Source organism: Coregonus clupeaformis, chromosome 37 (assembly GCF_020615455.1).
Source record: "Coregonus clupeaformis isolate EN_2021a chromosome 37, ASM2061545v1, whole genome shotgun sequence".
Taxonomy (NCBI): Eukaryota; Metazoa; Chordata; class Actinopteri; order Salmoniformes; family Salmonidae; genus Coregonus; species Coregonus clupeaformis.
In genome coordinates, this window is record NC_059228.1 from 34,150,697 (window position 1) to 34,173,808 (window position 23,112).

Sequence of the window (23,112 nt, forward strand, 5' to 3'; positions counted from 1 at the left end):
TGAAAATTACAGGCCTCTCTCATCTTTTTAAGTGGGAGAACTTGCACAATTGGTGGCTGACTAAATACTTTTTTCCCCCACTGTATATATACGGGCCGACTCACTTGATAAGGGCAGCGATGATCTGGACGTTCAGTGCTTGGCCACTTATGAAGCGATCGTGCAGCGTTTGAAACCCGTTTAACGTGCCAAATTTGTTAATTAAATCCACCAACCAGCCCTGTGAACGAAGAGGAAAAAACAACAACACACTTGTTAAAAATAAATCAAAAAAGTTAAGAGATACTCACCATACTATCCACTCAAGCTGTTCAGTTATACAAATACATCCCTCAAGTCTCACAGCTGTTACACAGAAAAGCTTGGTTGAAGGGAAAATCAGAGGAAAACTGCCTGGCTTTTGATTCAACCCACAGACTCATATCAGAGGCTGCAGCAGTGTTTGTATTGGGCATCTACAGCAGACAGTGTTCACATTGACCACCCCCGGCCCACGCTCCATTCATCGCGCTTTTCATAGAAAACTCACTCACTCTCTCTCCCTGGCAGCACCTAATCTAATTTAAACTCCACAACAGTCCAGACACCTCGAGTGCAGCCATTTGTTCTATTTCCATCTCTCTTATTTCCTACCCAGTCCACGGAGGGATCATCCTTTGTTTATGTGCACTGGCCCTAAGGCAAGGCCAGAGCAAAGAGCGCATTCGTTCAAAGAAAATAAATTGCAAAATAAAATAAAAAATAAAGCCTGTTCTCTGCATTTCTGTTGCTATGGCATCCAGAGGATATTTAATTTAGGCTCAATCCTAAAAATGGATTCAGACATTTCACACTGTGCCTATATGATGAGATTTGGCTGGGAAAGACAGACATTTACATAGTATAGCAAATATCACATCAGTCCCAGGACATAGTTTATTAAAACATCCTCAGTATATATTTTTGTTGATCCACCTTGTTACAAGAAAAGCCTCAACAGTAAATAGGGGAATTGTCCTTGAAGGTAGAGGGTTATATATTTAGCAAACTGACGATATAGACAAACTGAGTCAACATTTCTTTCCTTGGGAGAGTACTGGAAAATCAGAAGATCGATTATAGGGTCTTGGGGAAAAGTGGGGTTTATTAGTGATTTTGGAAAAATATATTGGGGGGGGGGGTGGGGGGTTAAGTTTGGGGCCGATGTGTTGCAGTCAAATATACGACTCCACGCCGGAGACCAGGGTTCAATTCATGTATCCACCCTTCCCGCCGTTTGTCTCCCCCTCTGACTTCCTGTTTCAATAAAGTGTCAATCGCTGAAAATATATATTTAAAAACAGTTTTGGGTCCTAAATAAGGAGTACATTGATAGAACAGGTGGTTGACCAAAGTGAGTAATAAAAGATCTTTGGGGGGCCTACCTTGAATTCAGACCCTACCTTTGGAGAGCGAGGGTCAGGGGGGCGGGCGAAGAGCTCGTCGTCTGCTAGCTGCGCCCCTGCGGGCACTGTCTCAGAGGGCCGCGTGCCATTGTAGATGTGGAACTTGCAGTGGGGGTTGAAGGCCATGGCCAGCAGCTCCAGCAAGGGGAACCAGTCCTGAGAGAGCTTGGCCACACACAGCTCCACCAGCCGGTGGGTGTTGTTGATGATACACCTCTGTGGATGGAGAGAGAGCGAGATCAGTGTAAGCAATAGGATGAAGGCTCCACATAGCCTCACTGAGGGCTTAGGGGGAGCTTCCTCCATATTGCTTACAACTACCCTGTTCCTTCAGAACACATTCCGAAGTCTGCGGTAGCAATGTATCAACTCAAAAGAGCCATCATATTTGCAGGGATGCGAATGGCCAGGAACTATGTCTATTGCAAGGTTTTCGTTAGGAAAATGTGGCACCGGACAACTTGACCGGGAAGATTTAAATATACCGGTCATTTGAGTTTTGGTTTATTTCATGACCATCATTTACGAGATTTGTAAATGTTTTCATTGTCTTTTGTTTGGAGTGCTCCATGTGAGTCCCATGTAGCTCAGTTGGTAGAACATGGCGCTTGCAACGCCAGGGTTGTGGGTTCGATTCCCACGGGGGACCAGTATGAAAATGTATGCACTCACTAACTGTAAGTTGCTCTGGATAAGAGCGTCTGCTAAATGACTAAAATGTAAATGTGTCTGGTTTCTCTGTCCTGATAATGTTGAGGGAGCGCGTGTCTCAGCATGCATAGAAGTAACTGGCCTGCTGCGCGGAAATGTAAGAGAGTGTTTTTTTTTACATCCATTGCGAATGATAAAATATTAAAAACTATAGTTTCTCATAGTAAGCTATTTTAAAACTCTTTCCAACAATCTCCCCCTCGATATTCACAATCCTCAGTGTGAAAGAGCTTATAGGCCTACTGCTGCATTGGCCTATAGGCTAGGAGTTCCATGCGCTCATTTCTTTAGCAGCCAATGGACCACGGTGTATCAGGCTGGTGATCTCGCATTAGTTGACTAACTTTTCGATTTTTATCATTTTAATTCAGATTTGTATGATTAACCACGTGACAATGACTTTCAGAAACTAAAACTTTATTATTGAAATTAAACTGTTCCATGAAAATCCTCATAAAAATCATAATTGGCACGCAGAACGGTAGAAATGGTACGATACATTGTAAGGGGGGCACAGCAGTCAGCTGAACCTGGGGCTAGAGATAGGGCTGGGCTGTCAAGAGTGGGTGACTCACGCTCCACTGAGAAAGGCTATTCAGTATCAATGTCACCGAGTTAAAGAACAGAAGAGCCAAGCCAGAGCCACTTCCTCCGATGAAAAGAGCATTGATCACCGCTGGTGTTCTCCCTGTTCATTCTCCCTTCTTTCCTCCACCACAAGGGCCCAGATAGCAAACTGAATTTAGACTGAGGCAGAGAAATGTAAGCCACCTGCTGAGCTTTCAACAGAGGACAGAAATCATCGATCAGATCTCAACAGCAGGGTGCTTCTGGTGACATCACTCCCCTTACCAAGGCCCTGTTTGAATACTTCTTCAGAAATGCATCCTTCCTTCCTTGAGTTAATCACACAATTAACACAATTGGATGGGCGAAAATAGGAGTTCCACTGAATAGGTTTCACCAATCCAATTGTGTCAAATGAGTGATTAGCCTAAGGAAGGGACTAGGAGGAGGATGGGTTTTCAAAGTATTGGAAGAGGGCCCATGACTCCTTGAAAAACAGTGGCCATTGCTTTTGAAAGCACAATCCTGATGAAATCAAATGGAATAAAAGAAAGACTCACATGTATCTCAAACTTCCACCCACTGACGGCCTCGTCTGTGAGGATCTTGGTGAAAGAGATGGTCAGGCCGTCTCTGAAAAACCTCTGGCACGCCTCACACTTCACATCAAGTTCTATACAGACAGAAAACAGACAAGAATTAAGTGCATGGAGATATTGTACTACCACAGATATATTTTTTCAAGGGCTGCAGGTCAAATATCAATCTAAAGAGAAACTACGCGGCTGACATTTTAATGAGTCGTTGACAAAGTGCAAGTACGCTAAAAGAGAGTCGGCTATCAAGCTAGTCTAAACTCCATACAACGTGGTTGAAATACATTGCTGTCAATGCGATTTCAGATGTGTACATAGCCAAGGACAAGCTTTCTATACCATCTTGATTGCCTTAGTTCAAAAAATGTAGTAGTGATTTGAGAAATAGAATTAGCTAATATTCTTACCCTTTTTACTAAGCTCTATAGCAGCTTCTAGAAGAACCTCTAACTCTCCCTTTGGCAGAACTGGAACCACCCAGCGGGGTCTGGAAACACAAAACATCCACATGAATACAGAGATACACATTCCTCCTCACAATCACACAGCACTTAGTATCACACACTGCGTATTGCCGCTTTCCATGTTATCTGTTGTCTTTAGCTTGTGAGGTGTGGAAACCCTGTTTGTTGCTTTTATGGATTTTGTTTTGTTGCTTTTTGTGCTATTGCTCTGTGTCTGCGTGCTACGTGTTGCTTGTCCAATGTTGCTGTCTGTCTGTGTGCTACGTGTTGCTTGTCCCATGTTGCTGTCTGTCTGCATGCTACGTGTTGCTTGTTTTAGGTTGCTATTTGTCTGCGTGCTGTGTGTTGCTTGTCCTAGGTTGATGTTTGTATGCGTGCTACGTGTTGCTTGTCCTTTGTTGCTCAGTCTGTCTGCATGCTACGTGTTGCTTGTCCTATGTTGCTCAGTCTGTCTGCATGCTACGTGTTGCTTGTCCTAGGTTGCTGTTTGTCTGCGTGCTACGTGTTGCTTGTCCTATGTTGCTCAGTCTGTCTGCGTGCTACGTGTTGCTTGTCCTATGTTGCTGTCTGTCTGCGTGCTACATGTTGTTTGTCCTATGTTGCTGTCTGTCTGCATGCTACGTGTTGCTTGTTTTAGGTTGCTATCTGCATGCTACGTGTTGCTTGTCCTAGGTTGCTGTCTGTCTGCATGCTACGTGTTGCTTGTCCCATGTTGCTGTCTGTCTGCGTGCTACGTGTTGCTTGTCCCATGTTGCTGTCTGTCTGCGTGCTACGTGTTGCTTGTCCTAGGTTGCTGTCCGTCTGCGTGCTACGTGTTGCTTGTCCTAGGTTGCTGTCTGTCTGCGTGCTACGTGTTGCTTGTCCTAGGTTGCTGTCTGTCTGCATGCTACGTGTTGCTTGTACTAGGTTGCTGTCTGTCTGCGTGCTACGTGTTGCTTGTCCCATGTTGCTGTCTGTCTGCGTGCTACATGTTGCTTGTCCTATATTGCTGTCTGTCTGCGTGCTACGTGTTTCTTGTCCTAGGTTGCTGTCTGTCTGCGTGCTACATGTTGCTTGTCCTATTTTGCTGTCTGTCTGCGTGTTACGTGTTTCTTGTCCTAGGTTGCTGTCTGTCTGCGTGCTACGTGTTGCTTGTCCCATGTTGCTGTCTGTCTGCATGCTACGTGTTGCTTGTCCTAGGTTGCTGTCTGTCTGCATGCTACGTGTTGCTTGTCCTAGGTTGCCGTCTGCGTGCTACGTGTTGCTTGTCCTAGGTTGCTGTCTGCGTGCTACGTGTTGCTTGTCCTAGGCTGCTGTCTGCGTGCTACGTGTTGCTTGTCCTAGGTTGCTGTCTGCGTGCTACGTGTTGCTTGTCCTAGGTTGCTCTGCATGTGTTCACTGCTCATTGTTTGTCTGTATGTTATTGGAATAGTTTTTAATAACCTGCCCAGGGACTGTGTTTGAAAATCAGCCGGCTGGCTAAAACCGGCACTTTTACTGAAACGTTGATTCATGTTTCACTGTTCCTGTAAATTTAAACTCAATAAAATTAAAATAAAGTCCAGCTTGGCCGTGTGTGTAAGCATGTGGGTGTTTGAGTGTGTGTGTGTGTTTACCTGTTGATCATGTCGTCCAGCTTGGCCAGGTCTGTGTGAGGGAAGGCAGGCTCCTCCTCCTCCTCCAGCTGGGGGGGGGCATCCCCCTGACCCTGCTCATCCGGGGGGCTCACTGGAGAGTTCTCATTGGACGAGTTAGGGGATGACGTCTGAAACACACAATCAGAATATAGGGCAGAAATTCACAAACAATAGGGTTGGACGATACGGTATTTTACTATATACACCGGTATTGATGAACGGACCGGTTTGAGTCAATGTTAGTTTGTTAAATGTGATACACAACTCTGGCACGTGTAAATGTCCGTTTTTATAGTTTACTCCCTCTCCTGCATGCTGCTTCCCACACCAAGCCCCCTCTCACTCAACGAGAGCATGTTGTTGCTCGACCATTGGGTCACGAGCACTTCACTAGCCGTTCACTCTGCACGGTCAGACGCAACACGATGCTGGTGACACGGATGCTGCTTTCAAAGCGTTCTACAATCACACTATTAGTTTGTGCATCTTACAGTCCGCAAACAGCTAGTTTGTTTTATCTTAGCACGTCGTGGCTAAAATAAATCCTGTTAGCCGCTAATGCTAATCGCTAGTTAGCTAGCTGTTAGTATGAGCAGCAGTGGTAGCGGCAAGTGTGTGTGTGTCTGTTTTGTGCATAGCTGAGCTGCAGAACTTGGGAAATGTGGGGGTGTGTAGAGAATGCTCCTTCTGCTTGGATGACCTACATAGCCAGCTTGCCTCTCACGTCTGGGTACGACTCATCTCTAACACTCTCTCTGTCTTTATCTATCACTCGGGAGCTTGTGTTCATTGTATCCTTCCGCCTCCCTCCCAGTCTGCCTCTCTTCCCCTCCCTCCCTCCCTCCCTCCGCTTAGGTGTGAGCACTGACTGTTGAAGGAAAAACTGTGCTGTAGTGTTTCCCACACACACACACTCTGTCATAACCTGTGGAGGGAGGAGGAGGGATAACTCAACTACATGCGTCTCTGTGCTGCTTCTGTGACTGTGAGCCGTTGGTGCAGTAACACAGTGTCACAGACCAACACTCAGGTCTAAACAAAACATCATTACAGTATTCGTCAAACATATCCTGTGTTATGGTTTCAGAGGCTAAAACAGGTTGGATTCATATTTGGAGTTACCGTTCAATGATTCAGGAGAGCTTTTTACCCCAGAGGAGGGAGTTAGTCTCATACTATGTGTTTCAGCAGAAAGACGAGCACAGGATGAGGGGAGGGGGGGCAACAGGGGAATGAAAGGGAGAGAGGAGATAACAGGGCTCCAGACTGTGACCATTTATTAAATGTCCTATTTTTGGGGCAGATAAAATCATGAATTTGTTCCACAGTAAAGTGCATTATCACATCAAATCAATTTTTATGCCACATGCGCCGAATACAACAGGTGTAGACCTTACATTGAAATGCTTACTTACAAGCCCTTAAACAACAATGCAGTTAAGAAAAATAAGTGTTAAGTAGAAAATAGATATGTAAAAAATAATTAAAGAGCAGCAGTAAAATAACAGTATGGAGGCTATATACAGGGGGTACAGGTACAAAGTCAATGTGCGGGGGCACAGGTTAGTTGAGGTAATATGTAAATGTAGGTAGAGTTAAAGCGACTATGCATAGATAATAAACAGAGAGTAGCAGCAGCGTAAAGGGGTGGGGTGGGGGACAATGCAAATAGTCTGGGTAGCCATCCTCATGATTCCTGTAATAAAAGTGTCTGCCCTGCCGCTGTGCCTGCCTGTTTGCTGGACCCGGCTGCTGGGATAAGCGAGCTGCTCACACTCCCTCTCCCCCTTCCTGTGCCCCTCGTGACTGTAAAATGCAATTGCCGGGGGGGATTTGGAAGCAACTAGCTATCCATATTAAAGAATGGATGGTCTCAGCTTTCTGTAGGTATCATTTTATATACAATCAAGATATCTGATATGGCTTTGAAATACGGAGCTCGCAAAATTGCGCATCCGCTATCGCAAGTGCACTAGGCCTCATAGTAAAGTTTACTGTTCGATTAATACATGGCTACTAGCAGTAGGTATTATATTTAAAGTTAATGATCAAGCTAATGTGTTTTGAGTTTCACTTTTTCAGATGGTGAATTAGCACCAATTGAATTAGCCCTATACATAATATTAGCACAACTAAAGATTAAGGCAAATTCATCTCTATTGAAAATAAAATAAAAATAATATATATATATATATACACATACACACACACACACACACACACACACACACACACATACATACATACACATACATACATACATACATACACAACCGGTCAAAAGTTTGGACACACCTACTCATTCAAGGGTTTAACACATATGGAATCACGTAGCAACCAAAAAAGTGTTAAACAAATCCAATTATTTTATATTTGAGATTCTTCAAATAGCCACCCTTTGCCTTAATGACAGCTTTGCACACTCTTGGCATTCTCTCAACCAGCTTCATGAGATAGTGACCTGGAATGCATTTCAATTAACAGGTGTGCCTACTTAAAAGTTAATTTGTGGAATTCCTTTCCTTCTTAATGCATTTGAGCCAATCAGTTGTGTTGTGACCAGGTGGAGGGGTATACAGAAGATGGTCTTTTACCAAATAGGGCTAAGTCCATATTATGGCAAGAACAGCTCAAATAAGCAAAGAGAAACAACAGTCCATCATTACGTTAAAGACATGAAGTTCAGTCAATAGGGACAATTTCAAGAACTTTTAAAGTTTCTTCAAGTGCAGTCGCAAAAACCATCAAGCGCTATGATGAAACTGAATCTCATGAGGACCGTCATAGGAATGGAAGACCCAGAGTTACCTCTGCTGCAGAGGATAAGTTCATTAGAGTTACCAGCCTCAGAAATGGCAGCCCTTCACAGAGTTCAAGTAACAGACACATCTCAACATCAACTGTTCAGAGGAGACTGTGTGAATCAGGCCTTCATGGTCGAATTGCTGCAAAGAAACCACTACTAAAGGACACCAATATGAAGAAGAGACTTGCTTGGGCCAAGAAACACGAGCAATGGACATTAGACCGGTGGAAATGTGTCCTTTGGTCTGGAGTCCAAATTGGAGATTTTTGGTTCCAACCGCCGTGACTTTGTGAGACGCGGAGTGGGTGAACAGATGATCTCCGCATGTGTATTTCCCACTGTAAAGTATGGAGGAGGTGGTGTTATGGTGTGGGGGTGCTCACTGTCTGTGATTTATTTAGAATTCAAGGCACACTTAACCAGCATGGCTACCAAAGCATTCTGCAGTGTTACGCCATCCCATCTGGTTTGGGCTTAGTGGGACTATCATTTGTTTTTCAACAGGACAATGCCCCAACACACCTCGAGGCTGTGTAAGGGCTATTGTACCAAGAAGGAGAGTGATGCAGTGCTGCATCAGATGACCTGGCCTCCACAATCCCCCGACCTCAACCCAATTGAGATGGTTTGGGATGAGTCGGACCGCAGAGTGAAGGAAAAGCAGCCAACAAATGCTCAGCATATGTGGGAACTCCTTCAAGACTGTTGGAAAAGCATTCCAGGTGAAGCTAGTTGAAAGAATGCCAAGAGTGTGCAAAGCTGTCATCAAGGCAAAGGGTGGCTATTTGAAGAATCTCAAATATAAAATAAATGTTGATTTGTTTAACACTTTTTTGGTTACTACATGATTCCATATGTGTCATTTCATAGTTTTGATGTCTTCACTATTATTCTACAATGTAAAAATAAAGAAAAACCCTTGAATGAGTAGGTGTGTCCAAACTTTTGACCGGTTGTGTGTGTGTGTGTGATATATATATTACAGTTGAAGTCGGAAGTTTACATACACTTAGGTTGGAGTCATTAAAACTCAGTTTTTCAACCACTCCACAAATTTCTTGTTAACAAACTATAGTTTTGGCAAGTCGGTTAGGACATCTACTTTGTGCATGACACAAGTAATTGTTCCAACAATTGTTTACAGACAGATTATTTCACTTATAATTCACTGGAAAATTCCAGAAAATGATGTCATGGCTTTAGAAGCTTCTGATAGGCTAATTGACATAATTTGAGTCAATTGGAGGTGTACCTGTGGATGTATTTCAAGGCCTACCTTCAAACTCAGTGCCTCTTTGCTTGACATCATGGGAAAATCAAAAGAAATCAGCCTTCTGTCTCCTAGAGATGAACGTACTTTGGTGCGAAAAGTGCAAATCAATCCCAGAACAGCAGCAAAGGACCTTGTGAAGATGCTGGAGGAAACAGGTACAAAAGTATCTATATCCACAGTAAAACAAGTCCTATATCGACATAACCTGAAATGCCGCTCAGCAAGGAAGAAGCCACTGCTCCAAAACCTCCATAAAAAAGCCAGACTATGGTTTTCAACTGCACATGGGGACAAAGATCGTACTTTTTGGAGAAATGTCCTCTGGTCTGATGAAACAAAAATAGAACTGTTCGGCCATAATGACCATCGTTATGTTTGGAGGAAAAAGGGGGTAGCTTGCAAGCCGAAGAACACCATCCCAACCGTGAAGCACGGGGGTGGCAGCATCATGCTGTGGGGGTGCCTTGCTGCAGGAGGGACAGGTGCACTTCACAAAATAGATGGCATCATGAGGAAGGAAAATTATATGGATATATTGAAGCAACATCTCAAGACATCAGTCAGGAAGTTAAAGCTTAGTCGCAAATGGGTCTTCCAAATGGACAATGACACCAAGCATACTTCCAAAGTTGTGGCAAAATGGCTTAAGGACAACAAAGTCAAGGTATTGGAGTGGCCAACACAAAGCCCTGACCTCAATCCTATAGAAAATATGTGGGCTGAACTGAAAAAGCGTATGCGAGCAAAGAGGCCTACAAACCTGACTCAGTTAAACCAGCTCTGTCAGGAGGAATGGGCCATAATTCACCCAATTTATTGTGGGAAGCTTGTGGAAGGCTACCCGAAACGTTTGACCTAAGTTAAACAATGTAAAGGCAATGCTAAGAAATACTAATTGAGTGTATGTAAACTTCTGACCCACTGGGAATGTGATGAAAGAAATAAAAGCTGAAATAAATCACTCTCTACTATTATTCTGAAATTTCAAATTCTTAAAATAAAGTGGTGATCCTAACTGACCTAAGACAGGGAATTTTTACTAGGATTAAATGTCAGGAATTGTGAAAAACTGAGTTTAAATGTTTTTGGCTAAGGTGTATGTAAACTTCCGACATCAACTGTGTGTGTGTGTGTATATATATATATATATATATATATATATATATACACACACACACACACACATATACAGTGGGGGGGGGAAGTATTTAGTCAGCCACCAATTGTGCAAGTTCTCCCACTTAAAAAGATGAGAGAGGCCTGTAATTTTCATCATAGGTACATCAACTATGACAGACAAATTGAGAAAAAATAATCCAGAAAATCACATTGTAGGATTTTTAATGAATTTGTTTGCAAATTATGGTGGAAAATAAGTATTTGGTCACCTACAAACAAGCAAGATTTCTGGCTCTCACAGACCTGTAACTTCTTCTTTAAGAGGCTCCTCCCACTCGTTACCTTTATTAATGGCACCTGTTTGAACTTGTTATCAGTATAAAAGACACCTGTCCACAACCTCAAACAGTCACACTCCAAACTCCACTATGGCCAAGACCAAAGAGCTGTCAAAGGACACCAGAAACAAAATTGTAGACCTGCACCAGGCTGGGAAGACTGAATCTGCAATAGGTAAGCAGCTTGGTTTGAAGAAATCAACTGTGGGAGCAATTATTAGGAAATGGAAGACATACAAGACCACTGATAATCTCCCCTCGATCTGGGGCTCCACGCAAGATCTCACCCCGTGGGGTCAAAATGATCACAAGAACGGTGAGCAAAATCCCAGAACCACACGGGGGGACCTAGTGAATGACCTGCAGAGAGCTGGGACCAAAGTAACAAAGCCTACCATCAGTAACACACTACGCCGCCAGGGACTCAAATCCTGCAGTGCCAGACGAGTCCCCCTGCTTAAGCCAGTACATGTCCAGGCCCGTCTGAAGTTTGCTAGAGTGCATTTGGATGATCCAGAAGAGGATTGGGAGAATGTCATATGGTCAGATGAAACCAAAATAGAACTTTTTGGTAAAAACTCAACTCGTCGTGTTTGGAAGACAAAGAATGCTGAGTTGCATCCAAAGAACACCATACCTACTGTGAAGCATGGGGGTGGAAACATCATGCTTTGGGGCTGTTTTTCTGCAAAGGGACCAGGACGACTGATCCGTGTAAAGGAAAGAATGAATGGGGCCATGTATCGTGAGATTTTGAGTGAAAACCTCCTTCCATCAGCAAGGGCATTGAAGATGAAACGTGGCTGGGTCTTTCAGCATGACAATGATCCCAAACACACCGCCCGGGCAACGAAGGAGTGGCTTCGTAAGAAGCATTTCAAGGTCCTGGAGTGGCCTAGCCAGTCTCAGATCTCAACCCCATAGAACATCTTTGGAGGGAGTTGAAAGTCTGTGTTGCCCAGCGACAGCCCCAAAACATCACTGCTCTAGAGGAGATCTGCATGGAGGAATGGGCCAAAATACCAGCAACAGTGTGTGAAAACCTTGTGAAGACTTACAGAAAACGTTTGACCTGTGTCATTGCCAACAAAGGGTATATAACAAAGTATTGAGAAACTTTTGTTATTGACCAAATACTTATTTTCCACCATAATTTGCAAATAAATTCATAAAAAATCCTCCAATGTGATTTTCTGGATTTTTTTTTCTCATTTTGTCTGTCATAGTTCACGTGTACCTATGATGAAAATTACAGGCCTCTCTCATCTTTTTAAGTGGGAGAACTTGCACAATTGGTGGCTGACTAAATATTTTTAGTATTTGATACACTGCCGATTTTGCAGGTTTTCCTACTTACAAAGCATGTAGAGGTCTGTAATTTTTATCATAGGTACACTTCAACTGTGAGAGACGGAATCTAAAACAAAACTCCAGAAAATCACATTGTATGATTTTTAAGTAATTAATTTGCATTTTATTGCATGACATAAGTATTTGATCACCTACCAACCAGTAAGAATTCCAGCTCTCACAGACCTGTTAGTTTTTCTTTAAGAAGCCCTCCTGTTCTCCACTCATTACCTGTATTAACTGCACCTGTTTGAACTCCTTACCTGTATAAAAGACACCTGTCCACACACTCAAACAGACTCCAACCTCTCCACAATGGCCAAGACCAGAGAGCTGTGTAAGGACATCAGGGATAAAATTGTAGACCTGCACAAGGCTGGGATGGGCTACAGGACAATAGGCAAGCAGCTTGGTGAGAAGGCAACAACTGTTGGCGCAATTATTAGAAAATGGAAGAAGTTCAAGATGATGGTCAATCACCCTCGGTCTGGGGCTCCACGCAAGATCTCACCTCGTGGGGCATCAATGATCATGAGGAAGGTGAGGGATCAGCCCAGAACTACACAGCAGGACCTGGTCAATGACCTGAAGAGAGCTGGGACAACAGTCACAAAGAAAACCATTAGTAACACACTACGCCTTCATGGATTAAAATCCTGCAGCGCACACAAGGTCCCCCTGCTCAAGCCAGCGCATGTCCAGGCCCGTCTGAAGTTTGCCAATGACCATCTGGATGATCCAGAGGAGGAATGGGAGAAGGTCATGTGGTCTGATGAGACAAAAATAGAGCTTTTTGGTCTAAACTCCACTCGCCGTGTTTGGAGGAAGAAGAAGGATGAGTACAACCCCAAGAACACCATCCCAACCGTGAAGCATGGAGGTGGAAACATCATTCTTTGGGGATGCTTTTCTGCAAAGGGGGCCAGGGACGACTGCACCGTATTGAGGGGGAGGATGGATGGGGCCATGTATTGCGAGATCTTGGCCAACAACCTCCTTCCCTCAGTAAGAGCATTGAAGATGGGTCATGGCTGGGTCTTCCAGCATGACAACGACCCGAAACACACAGCCAGGGCAACTAAGGAGTGGCTCCGTAAGAAGCATCTCAAGGCCCTGGAGTGGCCTAGCCAGTCTCCAGACCTGAACCCAATAGAAAATCTTTAGAGGGAGCTGAAAGTCTGTATTGCCCCGCGACAGCCCCGAAACCTGAAGGATCTGGAGAAGGTCTGTATGGAGGAGTGGGCCAAAATCCCTGCTGCAGTGTGTGCAAACCTGGTCAAGACCTACAGGAAACGTATGATCTCTGTAATTGCAAACAAAGGTTTCTGTACCAATTATTAAGTTCTGCTTTTCTGATGTATCAAATACTTATGCCATGCAATAAAATGCAAATTAATTACTTAAAAATCATACAATGTGATTTTCTGGATTTTTGTTTTAGATTCCGTCTCTCACAGTTGAAGTGTACCTATGATAAAAATTACAGACCTCTACATGCTTTGTAAGTAGGAAAACCTGCAAAATCGGCAGTGTATCAAATACTTGTTCTCCCCACTGTATATGGAAATTCTGGAGCACTATTTTGACAGTAAAATATAACAAAAATAGCCTGTCAACCCAAAATTCATGTCAATCACTGGATTAGGTTGCATTAAAAAAATATTTTGATTCATGCATTCCAGCTTGGATATGTTAGATGTAACAACATATTTATTGAATAGCATCTTGGTAGTCTATTACACTTCTTAATAAAGCATTGTGAATTACTGTATAAGATGACTCAAATGTATTCTATTGTGTGACACCGCGAAAAGAAAAATAATTGGGTGTGCCAACAAATCATGGGCTGGTGCAACCAAGTGAAAAAGTTAGTGGCACCAGTGCCACCAGGGGAAAATGTTTTTCTGGAGCCCTGGATGAGGGGAGAGAGAAAGACAGAAAAAGGAAAGAGGACTAGAAGAGAGAACATGGTGAACACATGATGTTGAGGTGAAGGACAGAGATGAGAGGGTGGGACAGACAGACGGACCAGACAGACAGGTTCCTGACCTGGTTCTGTGGCAGCGGGGGCTGGCTCTGGCTCGGACTCTGACCCTGGGCGTCGGGCGCCTGGCCCTGGCCCTGGCCCTGGCCCTGGCCCGACTGGCTGTCGTTGCCCCCCACCGGAGAGCCACGCGTGGTGGCCGTCATGCTCGTCACGGGGCAGATCTTGGCCTCTTAGGGAGCACTGGCCAGGAGGGAAATCACAGGAGGCGCCTCAGCAACCTCAGAGGCAGAGCAGAGGGAGGAGAGCAGCGGGACAGAACCACCTGGAGATCTGGACAGGCCGCTGAGACCATTGCATAACCTGGACAAGAGAGAGGAGAGGACAGGGTTAGGGTGTATCATTGGGTTAGTTGTCAGACCATCAAAATACTGCATGGTGGTCCCCACTCACAAAAACGAATGAACGCGATAGGAGATATTTTAACGCAGGAAAATTCAATCAATGGATCACTTCTACGTTCTGTGTTTGTTGTGTTATATACGGTACGTTTCTTTTTATAGTCATCATGAGTTATCAAATAAGTTGCTTGGTGGTGTCAGTGACCATCTGTCAGGTGAGCCTGGCTCTCTGTCTGATAATAAAGTAGACACTGTACACTGAAATAGAACTAATGCATTTACATTATATAACGTTGTAGGGGTAAAGATAAGCCTTCAATTCTTAACAAACACTGTCAGTCAAGACACTTTGGGACGTTTAACAATGGAAGGGAACAATCTTTTGTATTTTCCCCAGACACTTCCTTGCGTTCCGTGTGTGCAGTTAAAAAGCAGTATTGTAGAGGCAATGTGCGGAGGTGAGACTGATAAGCATTCGAGCGCTGACGTGATAAGGAGTAACGGTAGGCAGAGGAACCGGTTAGGCAAACACCATCTCTGGCTGGCTGCTGCCAAGTCTGGGTCTTTTATTTCCCATCACATCAGCTGAGAGCGTCGCATGGGCTGGCCAGGTCGTCAGCATGACCATCAGTGAAACACGTTATGACTTGGCTGCAAACTCAGCACTTGTTGGCACCACTTATGCGAGACGTCATAGGAAAGACATACACTAGCATTCTGGGCCGGTGTAATCTAGTATAACACCAAGCCATAGCTACTCATGCAGGCATTGGAATCAATCAAATGTTTGGTTGTTTTTAAGTCTGTGACAAGAGGTGAAAATAAAAATAAATAAATGTACTACAATGATATTGCTACTAACAACATACAGCGGTAAGAAAGTGGAAAATATATTAAGATATCAATCCTCAACAGATGGAAAGAATATCTCATTCAGCAGTGAGGCTGCCAACGAGCACTTTCCAAGGGCTGTAGTAAAGTTACAGAGAGAGTAGGCAGCAGCGTCTCCAGTTAAAACAGCATGACATTAACACTGGAGAGGAAGAGGCCTAGACGACCTCAGACTGCTAGTACGGCATAGATACAATGAAGGCTAGTAGTGGAAATGCCCTCTATTGTATAAGGAAATGCCAGGGTTAGGGTCAATTCCATTTCAATTCAAAAAGTGAACCAAACTTCAACTCTAAATTTTCCTCATTGAAACAATTGTCTCATGACGGCCTCCCGAGTGGGCAGCGGTCTAAGGCACTGCATCGCAGTGCTAGAGGCATCACGACAGACCAGGGTTCGATCCCAGGCTGCGTCAAAGCCGGCCGCGACCGGGAGACCCATGAGGCGGCGCACAATTGGTCCAGGTTAGGGGAGGGTTTGGCCGGGATGCCCATGTCCTATCGCACTATAGCGACTCCTTGTGGTGGGCCGGGCCCATGCACGCTAACTTTGGTCCCCAGGGTCGTGTTTCGGAGGACGCATGGCTCTCGACCTTCACCTCTCGAGTCCGTACGGGAGTTGCAGCGATGGGACAAGACTAACTACCAATTGGATATCACGAAATTGGGGAGAAAATAGAATAGTTTGGACACACCTACTCATTCCAGGGTTTTTCTTTATTTTTACTATTTTCTACTTTGTAGAATAATAGTGAAGACATCAAAACTATGAAATAACACATATGGAATCATGTAGTAACCAAAAAAATTGTTAAACAAATCCAAATATAGTTTATATTTGAGATTCTTCAAAGTAGCCACCCTTTGCCTTGATGACAGCTTTGCAAACTCTTGGCATTCTCTCAACCAGCTTCCTAAGGTAGTCACCTGGAATGCATTTCAATTAACAGGTGTGCCTTGTTAAAAGTTAATTTAATGCGTTTGAGCCAATCAGTTGTGTTGTGACAAGGTAGGGGTGGTATACAGAAGATAGCCCTATTTGGTAAAAGACCAAGTCCATATTATGTCAAGAACAGCTCAAATAAGCTAAGGGAAACGACAGTCTGTCATTACTTTAAGACATGAAGGTCAGCCAATATGGAAAATGTCAAGAACTTTTCAAGTTTCTTCAAGTGCAGCCGCAAAAAAACATCAGGCGCTATGATGAAACTGGTTCTCATGAGGACCGCCACAGGAATGGAAGACCCAGAGTTACCTCTGCTGCAGAGGATAAGTTCATTAGAGTTACCAGCCTCTGAAATTGCAGCCCAAATAAATACTTCACAGAGTTCAAGTAACAGACACATCTCAACATCAACTGTTCAGAGGAGACTGCGTGAATCAGGCCTTCATGGTCGAATTGCTGCAAAGAAACCACTTCTAAAGGACACCAATAATAAGAAGAGACTTGCTTGGGCCAAGAAACACAAGCAATGGACATTAGACCGGTAGACATTTGTCCTTGAGTCTGAGGAGTCCAAATTTGAGATTTTTGGTTCCAACTGCCGTGTCTTTGTGAGACGCAGAGTTGGTGAACGGATGATCTCCGAATCTGTGGTTCCCACCGTGAAGCATGGAGGAGGGGGTGTGATGGTGTGGGGGTGCTTTGCTGGTGACACTGTCTGTGATTTATTTATAATTCAAGGCCCACTTAACCAGCATGGCTACCACAGCATTCTGCAGTGATACGCCATCCCATCTGGTTTGGGCTTAGTGGGACTATCATTTGTTTTTCAACAGGACAATGACCCAAAACACACCTCCAGGCTGTGTAACGGCTATTTGACCAAGAAGGAGAGTGATGGAGTGCTGCATCAGATGACCTGGCCTCCACAATAACCCGACCTCAACCCAATTGAGATGGTTTGGGATGAGTCGGACCGCAGAGTGAAGGAAAAGCAGCCAACAAGTGCTCAGCATATGTGGGAACTCCTTCAAGACTGTTGGAAAAGCATTCCAGATGAAGCTGGTTGAGAGAATGCCAAGAGCGTGCAAAGCTGTCATCAAGGTAAAGGGTGGCTACTTTGAAGAATCTCAAATATAAAATATATTTGGATTTGTTTAACACTTTTTTGGCTACTACATGATTCCATATGTTATTTCATAGTTTTGATGTCTTCACTATTATTCTACAATGTAGAAAATAGTAAAAATAAAGAAAAACCCTTGAATGAGTAGGTGTGTCCCAACTTTTTGACTGGTGTGTGTATGTGTGTATATATATATATATATATATATATATATATATATATATATATAATGAAGATCTGTGAAGTTATTTAACAATCCAAATAACTTCACAGATCTTCATTGTAAAGGGTTTAAACACTGTTTCCCATGCTTGTTCAATGAACCATAAACAATTAATGAACATGCACCTGTGGAACGGTCGTTAAGACACTAACGGCTTACAGACGGTAGGCAATTAAGGTCACAGTTATGAAAACTGATCACTGATCTAGGAATCAACAGCTTACAGTGGCCAAAAGCCACAAGACGGAAACTCTTACAGTTTGTAATTTGCTTATAAGACTAAAAGGGTTAAGGATGGAAATCATATGGGATGGATGTGATTCATGTATCCCATATCATTGGCCATCCAGATACAGTGGGGGAAAAAAGTATTTAGTCAGCCACCAATTGTGCAAGTTCTCCCACTTAAATAGGTAAGTTCAAACAGGTGCCATTAATACAGGTAACGAGTGGAGGACAGAGGAGCCTCTTAAAGAAGAAGTTACAGGTCTGTGAGAGCCAGAAATCTTGCTTGTTTGTAGGTGACCAAATACTTATTTTCCACCATAATTTGCAAATAAATTCATAAAAAAATCCTACAATGTGATTTTCTGGAGAAAAAAAATCTCATTTTGTCTGTCATAGTTGACGTGTACCTATGATGAAAATTACAGGCCTCTCTCATCTTTTTAAGTGGGAGAACTTGCACAATTGGTGGCTGACTAAATACTTTTTTCCCCACTGTAGATCTCTCCTACCGTTTCAGATTGGGCAACAACAAGCAAAACGAAACAAAAGCCATTGTTCTGTGATGAATCCCCAATCTAATATTCATCTGATTGAGATCAGAAGGAAAACCAAAAGAATAGGCCTAAGCACTTGACGCTGATATTTACATTTTTAGTCATTTAGCAGACGCTCTTATCCAAAGCGACTTACAGGAGCAATTAGGGTTAAGTGCCTTGCTCAAGGGCACATCGACAGATTTTTCACCTAGTCTGCTCGGGGATTAGAACCAGCGACCTTTCGGTTACTGGCACAATGCTCTTAACCACTAAGCTACCTGCCGCCCCGTGCTATCACATGACGCTGATAGCAGGTGAAGCTGATATCATGAAAACTGTTAGGTAAAATTGGGAGCAGACTGAAGATTTCATGTGACGATGGAAATGTGACATACTGTACTTGCTGCTCGCTTTTCCTACTACGATAAACACCTGACCAGATGGAAACTTGTCAATTATTCTACAAACCACATATGCTGGAATTGGAAATGAATCATACACCATTTAGAGTTGAGTCTTATTCTTGACATGTACAGAGGTTGTGGAGGCACACAGTGTTTTAGTATTTGAACACCATAAAGCAAAGACAACACAACTTTCTCAGTTTCAGACAAGAGGGGATTTCCTGAAGTAACCATGGGATCGTTTGGCCAGGAAGCAGGAGAGATATTTCTCATCCCTTTCGCTTTCACTCTCCTTTACGATTCTGTTCCAGACCAGCACAGAACATCTGGATGAAATACAAATGTATGCTTTTTTCCCCTCTCAGTCTTTGGGAAACCTGCTCAACCACTTCCCAATTTAAAATAACCTTCCTTGAAAATGAATGCCAAATCAGCAGCATCTTTCTTATCAAAATATATAGTTTCAATATCTAGCCTACAGAAACACAAAGCCTCAACTTCATATAAAGTATATGAGAAAGTCAACACCATAACTTATATTCTCCCTCCAGCTCGAAGGTACAATCTGGTTTATAACCACACCATGCACACTGAGCTTGTATGAGCCAACAAAGGCCAGCCGCAGCTCCAGAAGACACATAAGGCCATGAGCCATAAGGATGAGTATTATTTACTCTCTCCACCCACCTGAAAGCCTGGGCTGCGTTCAGTCTGGAACAACACTCCGATATAAATATTTTGAGTACAATAGATAGACATTCCTCTCTCTGACATGACGAGTAGAGAATTGTGTCTGATGATCTATTCATGGCATTTCTATCTGCAAAGTTCAGTATGTTGCATCCTGCTGAACACATATGTGGCTGCAGTCAGTTGGCTGTAGGGACGACACCAGTCTTGCCTGGCAGAGATAGACAATATGACTGGAAATCCAATCCACCCCAGTTTGGAACAAGAGGGTTTGATCATATATTCCCTACACATCATATTTCCTTCATAGGCCTTGATGTATTCAGCGACATATTTAAATGGTTGGATCTGGCAATGGACTGACTGTGACTAAGTTTGTCATTAAAGAAACCACAGCAGCTGTGCTGTCTGGTAGGCTGTGTGCTTGCGTCCGTGCGTGTTCTCTGACCAACACCTGGCTGCTGTATTCTTTGATGTTAGGTAGCTATAATGAGATACTGGTTCAAACAAAAAAAAAGATTGAGAACAGTGTTATCATTCCAGAGAGTACATCAGTAACATGATGATTCAACAGAAAACTAAATCCAGACTCAAGCCCTGCAAAACACAATCTGATCAGACAGTGATTAGGCGCAACCCTAAAAAAAAACAATAGTGATTCTGCCGATATGTCATCTTCAGGGGATGCCTGAGTGTGGTAGTAGTAGGTCTAAATTATCTGCAGCACTATGCTCACATTTGTATCCATCTGCTAGTGGACCATTCAGTAAGGAAACAAATTGAGGTACTGAAACATACATTTCCTGTCCTTAGCAGGTGGCCACTGGCATCACAAACACGCCATTAAAATGCTTCTACTGCAAGACAATCCCTAGAGAGCCCAGCTCAAAACCACACTATTAAGTAGGCTACAGTTGGATTCCCATAAGTGATGAATGCATTTAGCCACTGCTGATTAAGCAACAGCATACTGCACAAAGAAAACACCAGTCAGTCAGTGATCATTCATTCTCATCAGTAACTGAGAATTGAAAATGAATCCATACTGAATGGCATTGAGAGACATGGGAGGTCATCCTCTGTTCAACATCCTTCAGTCTAACAGGACAACTAGCTAATAACACATAAATATTGTTGCGGCCTGTCGGGCTAGCTAGCCCTTTAAACATCACTGGCTGGCTATGTCATGTGAAATGGGCCTTTAACTATAGCTGTATCCCTAATGACAGGGGCCACAAAACAGTATTGGCCAAACCTGAGAGTCGAGTCCTAAATCAGACTCAGAAATAAGCTATGTCCATGACGACATTGGAGGTGACAACTATATATATGCCATTGATCTAGCTATTTATATTTCTTCCATCATTCTGATAAGATCACTATGAAAACAGTCACTGACTACCGTTAGTTAGCATTATGCAAGGATGTTGTTAGCAAGTAATTGATAGGTAATAGATTACGCATTCGTTTACAAGTTATGAAAAATAAATCAATATAATATTACAGTCCACCAAACAGGTCCATGATTATGCAGCTCCATCTTCGCTAGCTAAATAAAAGACATCCAACACGGGTGTATCTGTCAACTTAACTAGATAGCTAGCTACAGTTGTACTTCGCTAACGTGACGTTAGGTTGGCTGTGTGATGTGCTTGCATTCATCATCAAGGAAAGAAAGATCGTATAACAAAATCAGAAATGGCATATCATTACACTTCGAAATATCAAGACAATCGACTTTTGTAAAAACAGTTAGCCATCTCAATTTGAAAAATAGCTAGCTAACAACAACCGTTTTAAGCTTGATTTCGCAGTGCGATCCGTCACTTGAAGGCCTAGTTTCCAGGCCTTTGACTGATCCGTTCCTGTAACCGTTGATACAAGTTCGTTAGGGTAGTTGTAGTAGGTTGCTAGTTATCTGGCAACATTTAGAGACACATACCACGAATTCGTCGTTTTGAAACATTTGCATTTCTGTAGACAATGCGCTAACGTTAGCTAGCTAACTGTAGTTAAGGAGCAGGCCGCGCAACCACGTCCATACTAGTCAGATATGTTATTGTGGTGTTAGCTAACCTTACAGTTCATCTAGCCAATATTGACTAGTTTACTGTAGATACGTCTAACTAACTATGTCACGGCGCGACATTTCTGGATTGAACCCCTATTAAAACAACAACTCAGACATCGGGTTCAGGGGTGGGGAACCGCCTTTCATTACGTTACTTAGCTAAAGACCTCGACAGCTAATTTAAACGTCAACTAGTTAGCTAGCAAGCTAAAATTACTAGTTGGCTGATATCGACCCGGCTTTCAAAAACGTTAATGTTCACGAGCTAGCTAACTAACTATTAGTTTAGCTAGCCAACTCCACATTGACCTGCTCCCCCTCTGTCAGTGGGTGAGTCAGACAGTAACTTGGCAAACTTAACTAACGTACAGTAACGTTAGCTAACTACATTAGCTAGCGTTAGCTACCTAATCTATTCTGGCAGAACTAGTACCTAGCTAGCTAACATTCCCAATCCAAGTTAAATTATGTAATGATTGACGACGCGTATCAACGTATTTCAGTCCAATACATTTCTAACAAAATAAATAACGTTAGAGCTAGCTAACGTTAGTTACCAAATCAGCTGCCATACCTGCATCCACCAGCTGACGCAAATGTTAACAGTGCAAGCTAGTTGCTATAACCACTTACCTGGAATTTGATCGGACTTCTCCTCTATTCACGAGCTACTCCAGCCTTGACGAGTGTGTCGTTGTTTATTACATAAATGTGCCCTATATCTTGCTATTTCTTATGAAGTTCAACTGTCATTTAGAATAATCTGGTTCCTTGTAATTTTTGTCAGCTCTTGGGTGTTTTTCCTGCGTCACCAGCGCGCTAGCAGCCCCCCCAACTCTATCTAGAGTCTGTCTAGTCCGATCTCTTCTCAGTTCAGTCCTGGCCAGTCAGTCACAACTTGCTGCTAGTGAACCGCTTCAATATGGCGGAAGCGCAGTCCTGGACAACGTGAAAACAGATGCCAAACGGCTTTCCAAACTCTAACCGGCAACATTAGTTAGCGAGCCAACTAGCTCTTCTGTGGAGTACAACTTCACAAATGGAACCTGTGCTGAATGGTAACAAAAATCAATACAATGAAGAATAGATGGTTGACTCCAGCCCCGATATTGGATTCACTTATCCAGGATTTTCTTCAACTCCCATATTCATTGCTTGCTGAATCAAAAGGGGGTTTGTAGGGCTACATATCGCCTCCTACTGTCATGGAGCTGTTGAGTCTGTTGGTTAGATATTCTATAACAAAAATGTATCAGTATGCAATAGATAAATATGATCTATGATAAATTGTGTATTATTGGGCTCCTAAGACAGTTCATATTTCAGTTGGCCCAAGGACAAAAACGAAGGTT

The 23,112-nt window shown here is 43.2% G+C and overlaps 1 protein-coding gene across 7 annotated transcripts in view; it reads right to left on the reverse strand.

Annotated features, from left to right (window-relative positions):
• Positions 1–22,803, reverse strand: part of LOC121536578 (probable ubiquitin carboxyl-terminal hydrolase FAF-X) — a 78,339-nt gene extending 55,536 nt beyond the window's left edge. For 3 of the 7 annotated variants that reach the window (XM_045211642.1, XM_045211641.1, XM_045211639.1), the window contains exons 1-7: positions 22,394–22,802; positions 14,314–14,611; positions 5,358–5,506; positions 3,706–3,785; positions 3,263–3,375; positions 1,422–1,640; positions 105–220 (exon numbers count right to left, since the gene is read on the reverse strand). In XM_045211642.1, coding sequence (XP_045067577.1) covers positions 105–220; positions 1,422–1,640; positions 3,263–3,375; positions 3,706–3,785; positions 5,358–5,506; positions 14,314–14,454 — 818 coding nt within the window. In that variant the 5' untranslated portion in view covers positions 14,455–14,611; positions 22,394–22,802. Of the gene's footprint in view, positions 1–104; positions 221–1,403; positions 1,641–3,262; positions 3,376–3,705; positions 3,786–5,357; positions 5,507–14,313; positions 14,612–22,393 lie in introns of all 7 variants that reach the window. The other 4 variants (XM_045211640.1, XM_045211638.1, XM_045211636.1 and 1 more) reach the window with 2 other exon arrangements.
• Positions 22,804–23,112: the final 309 nt, after the last annotated feature.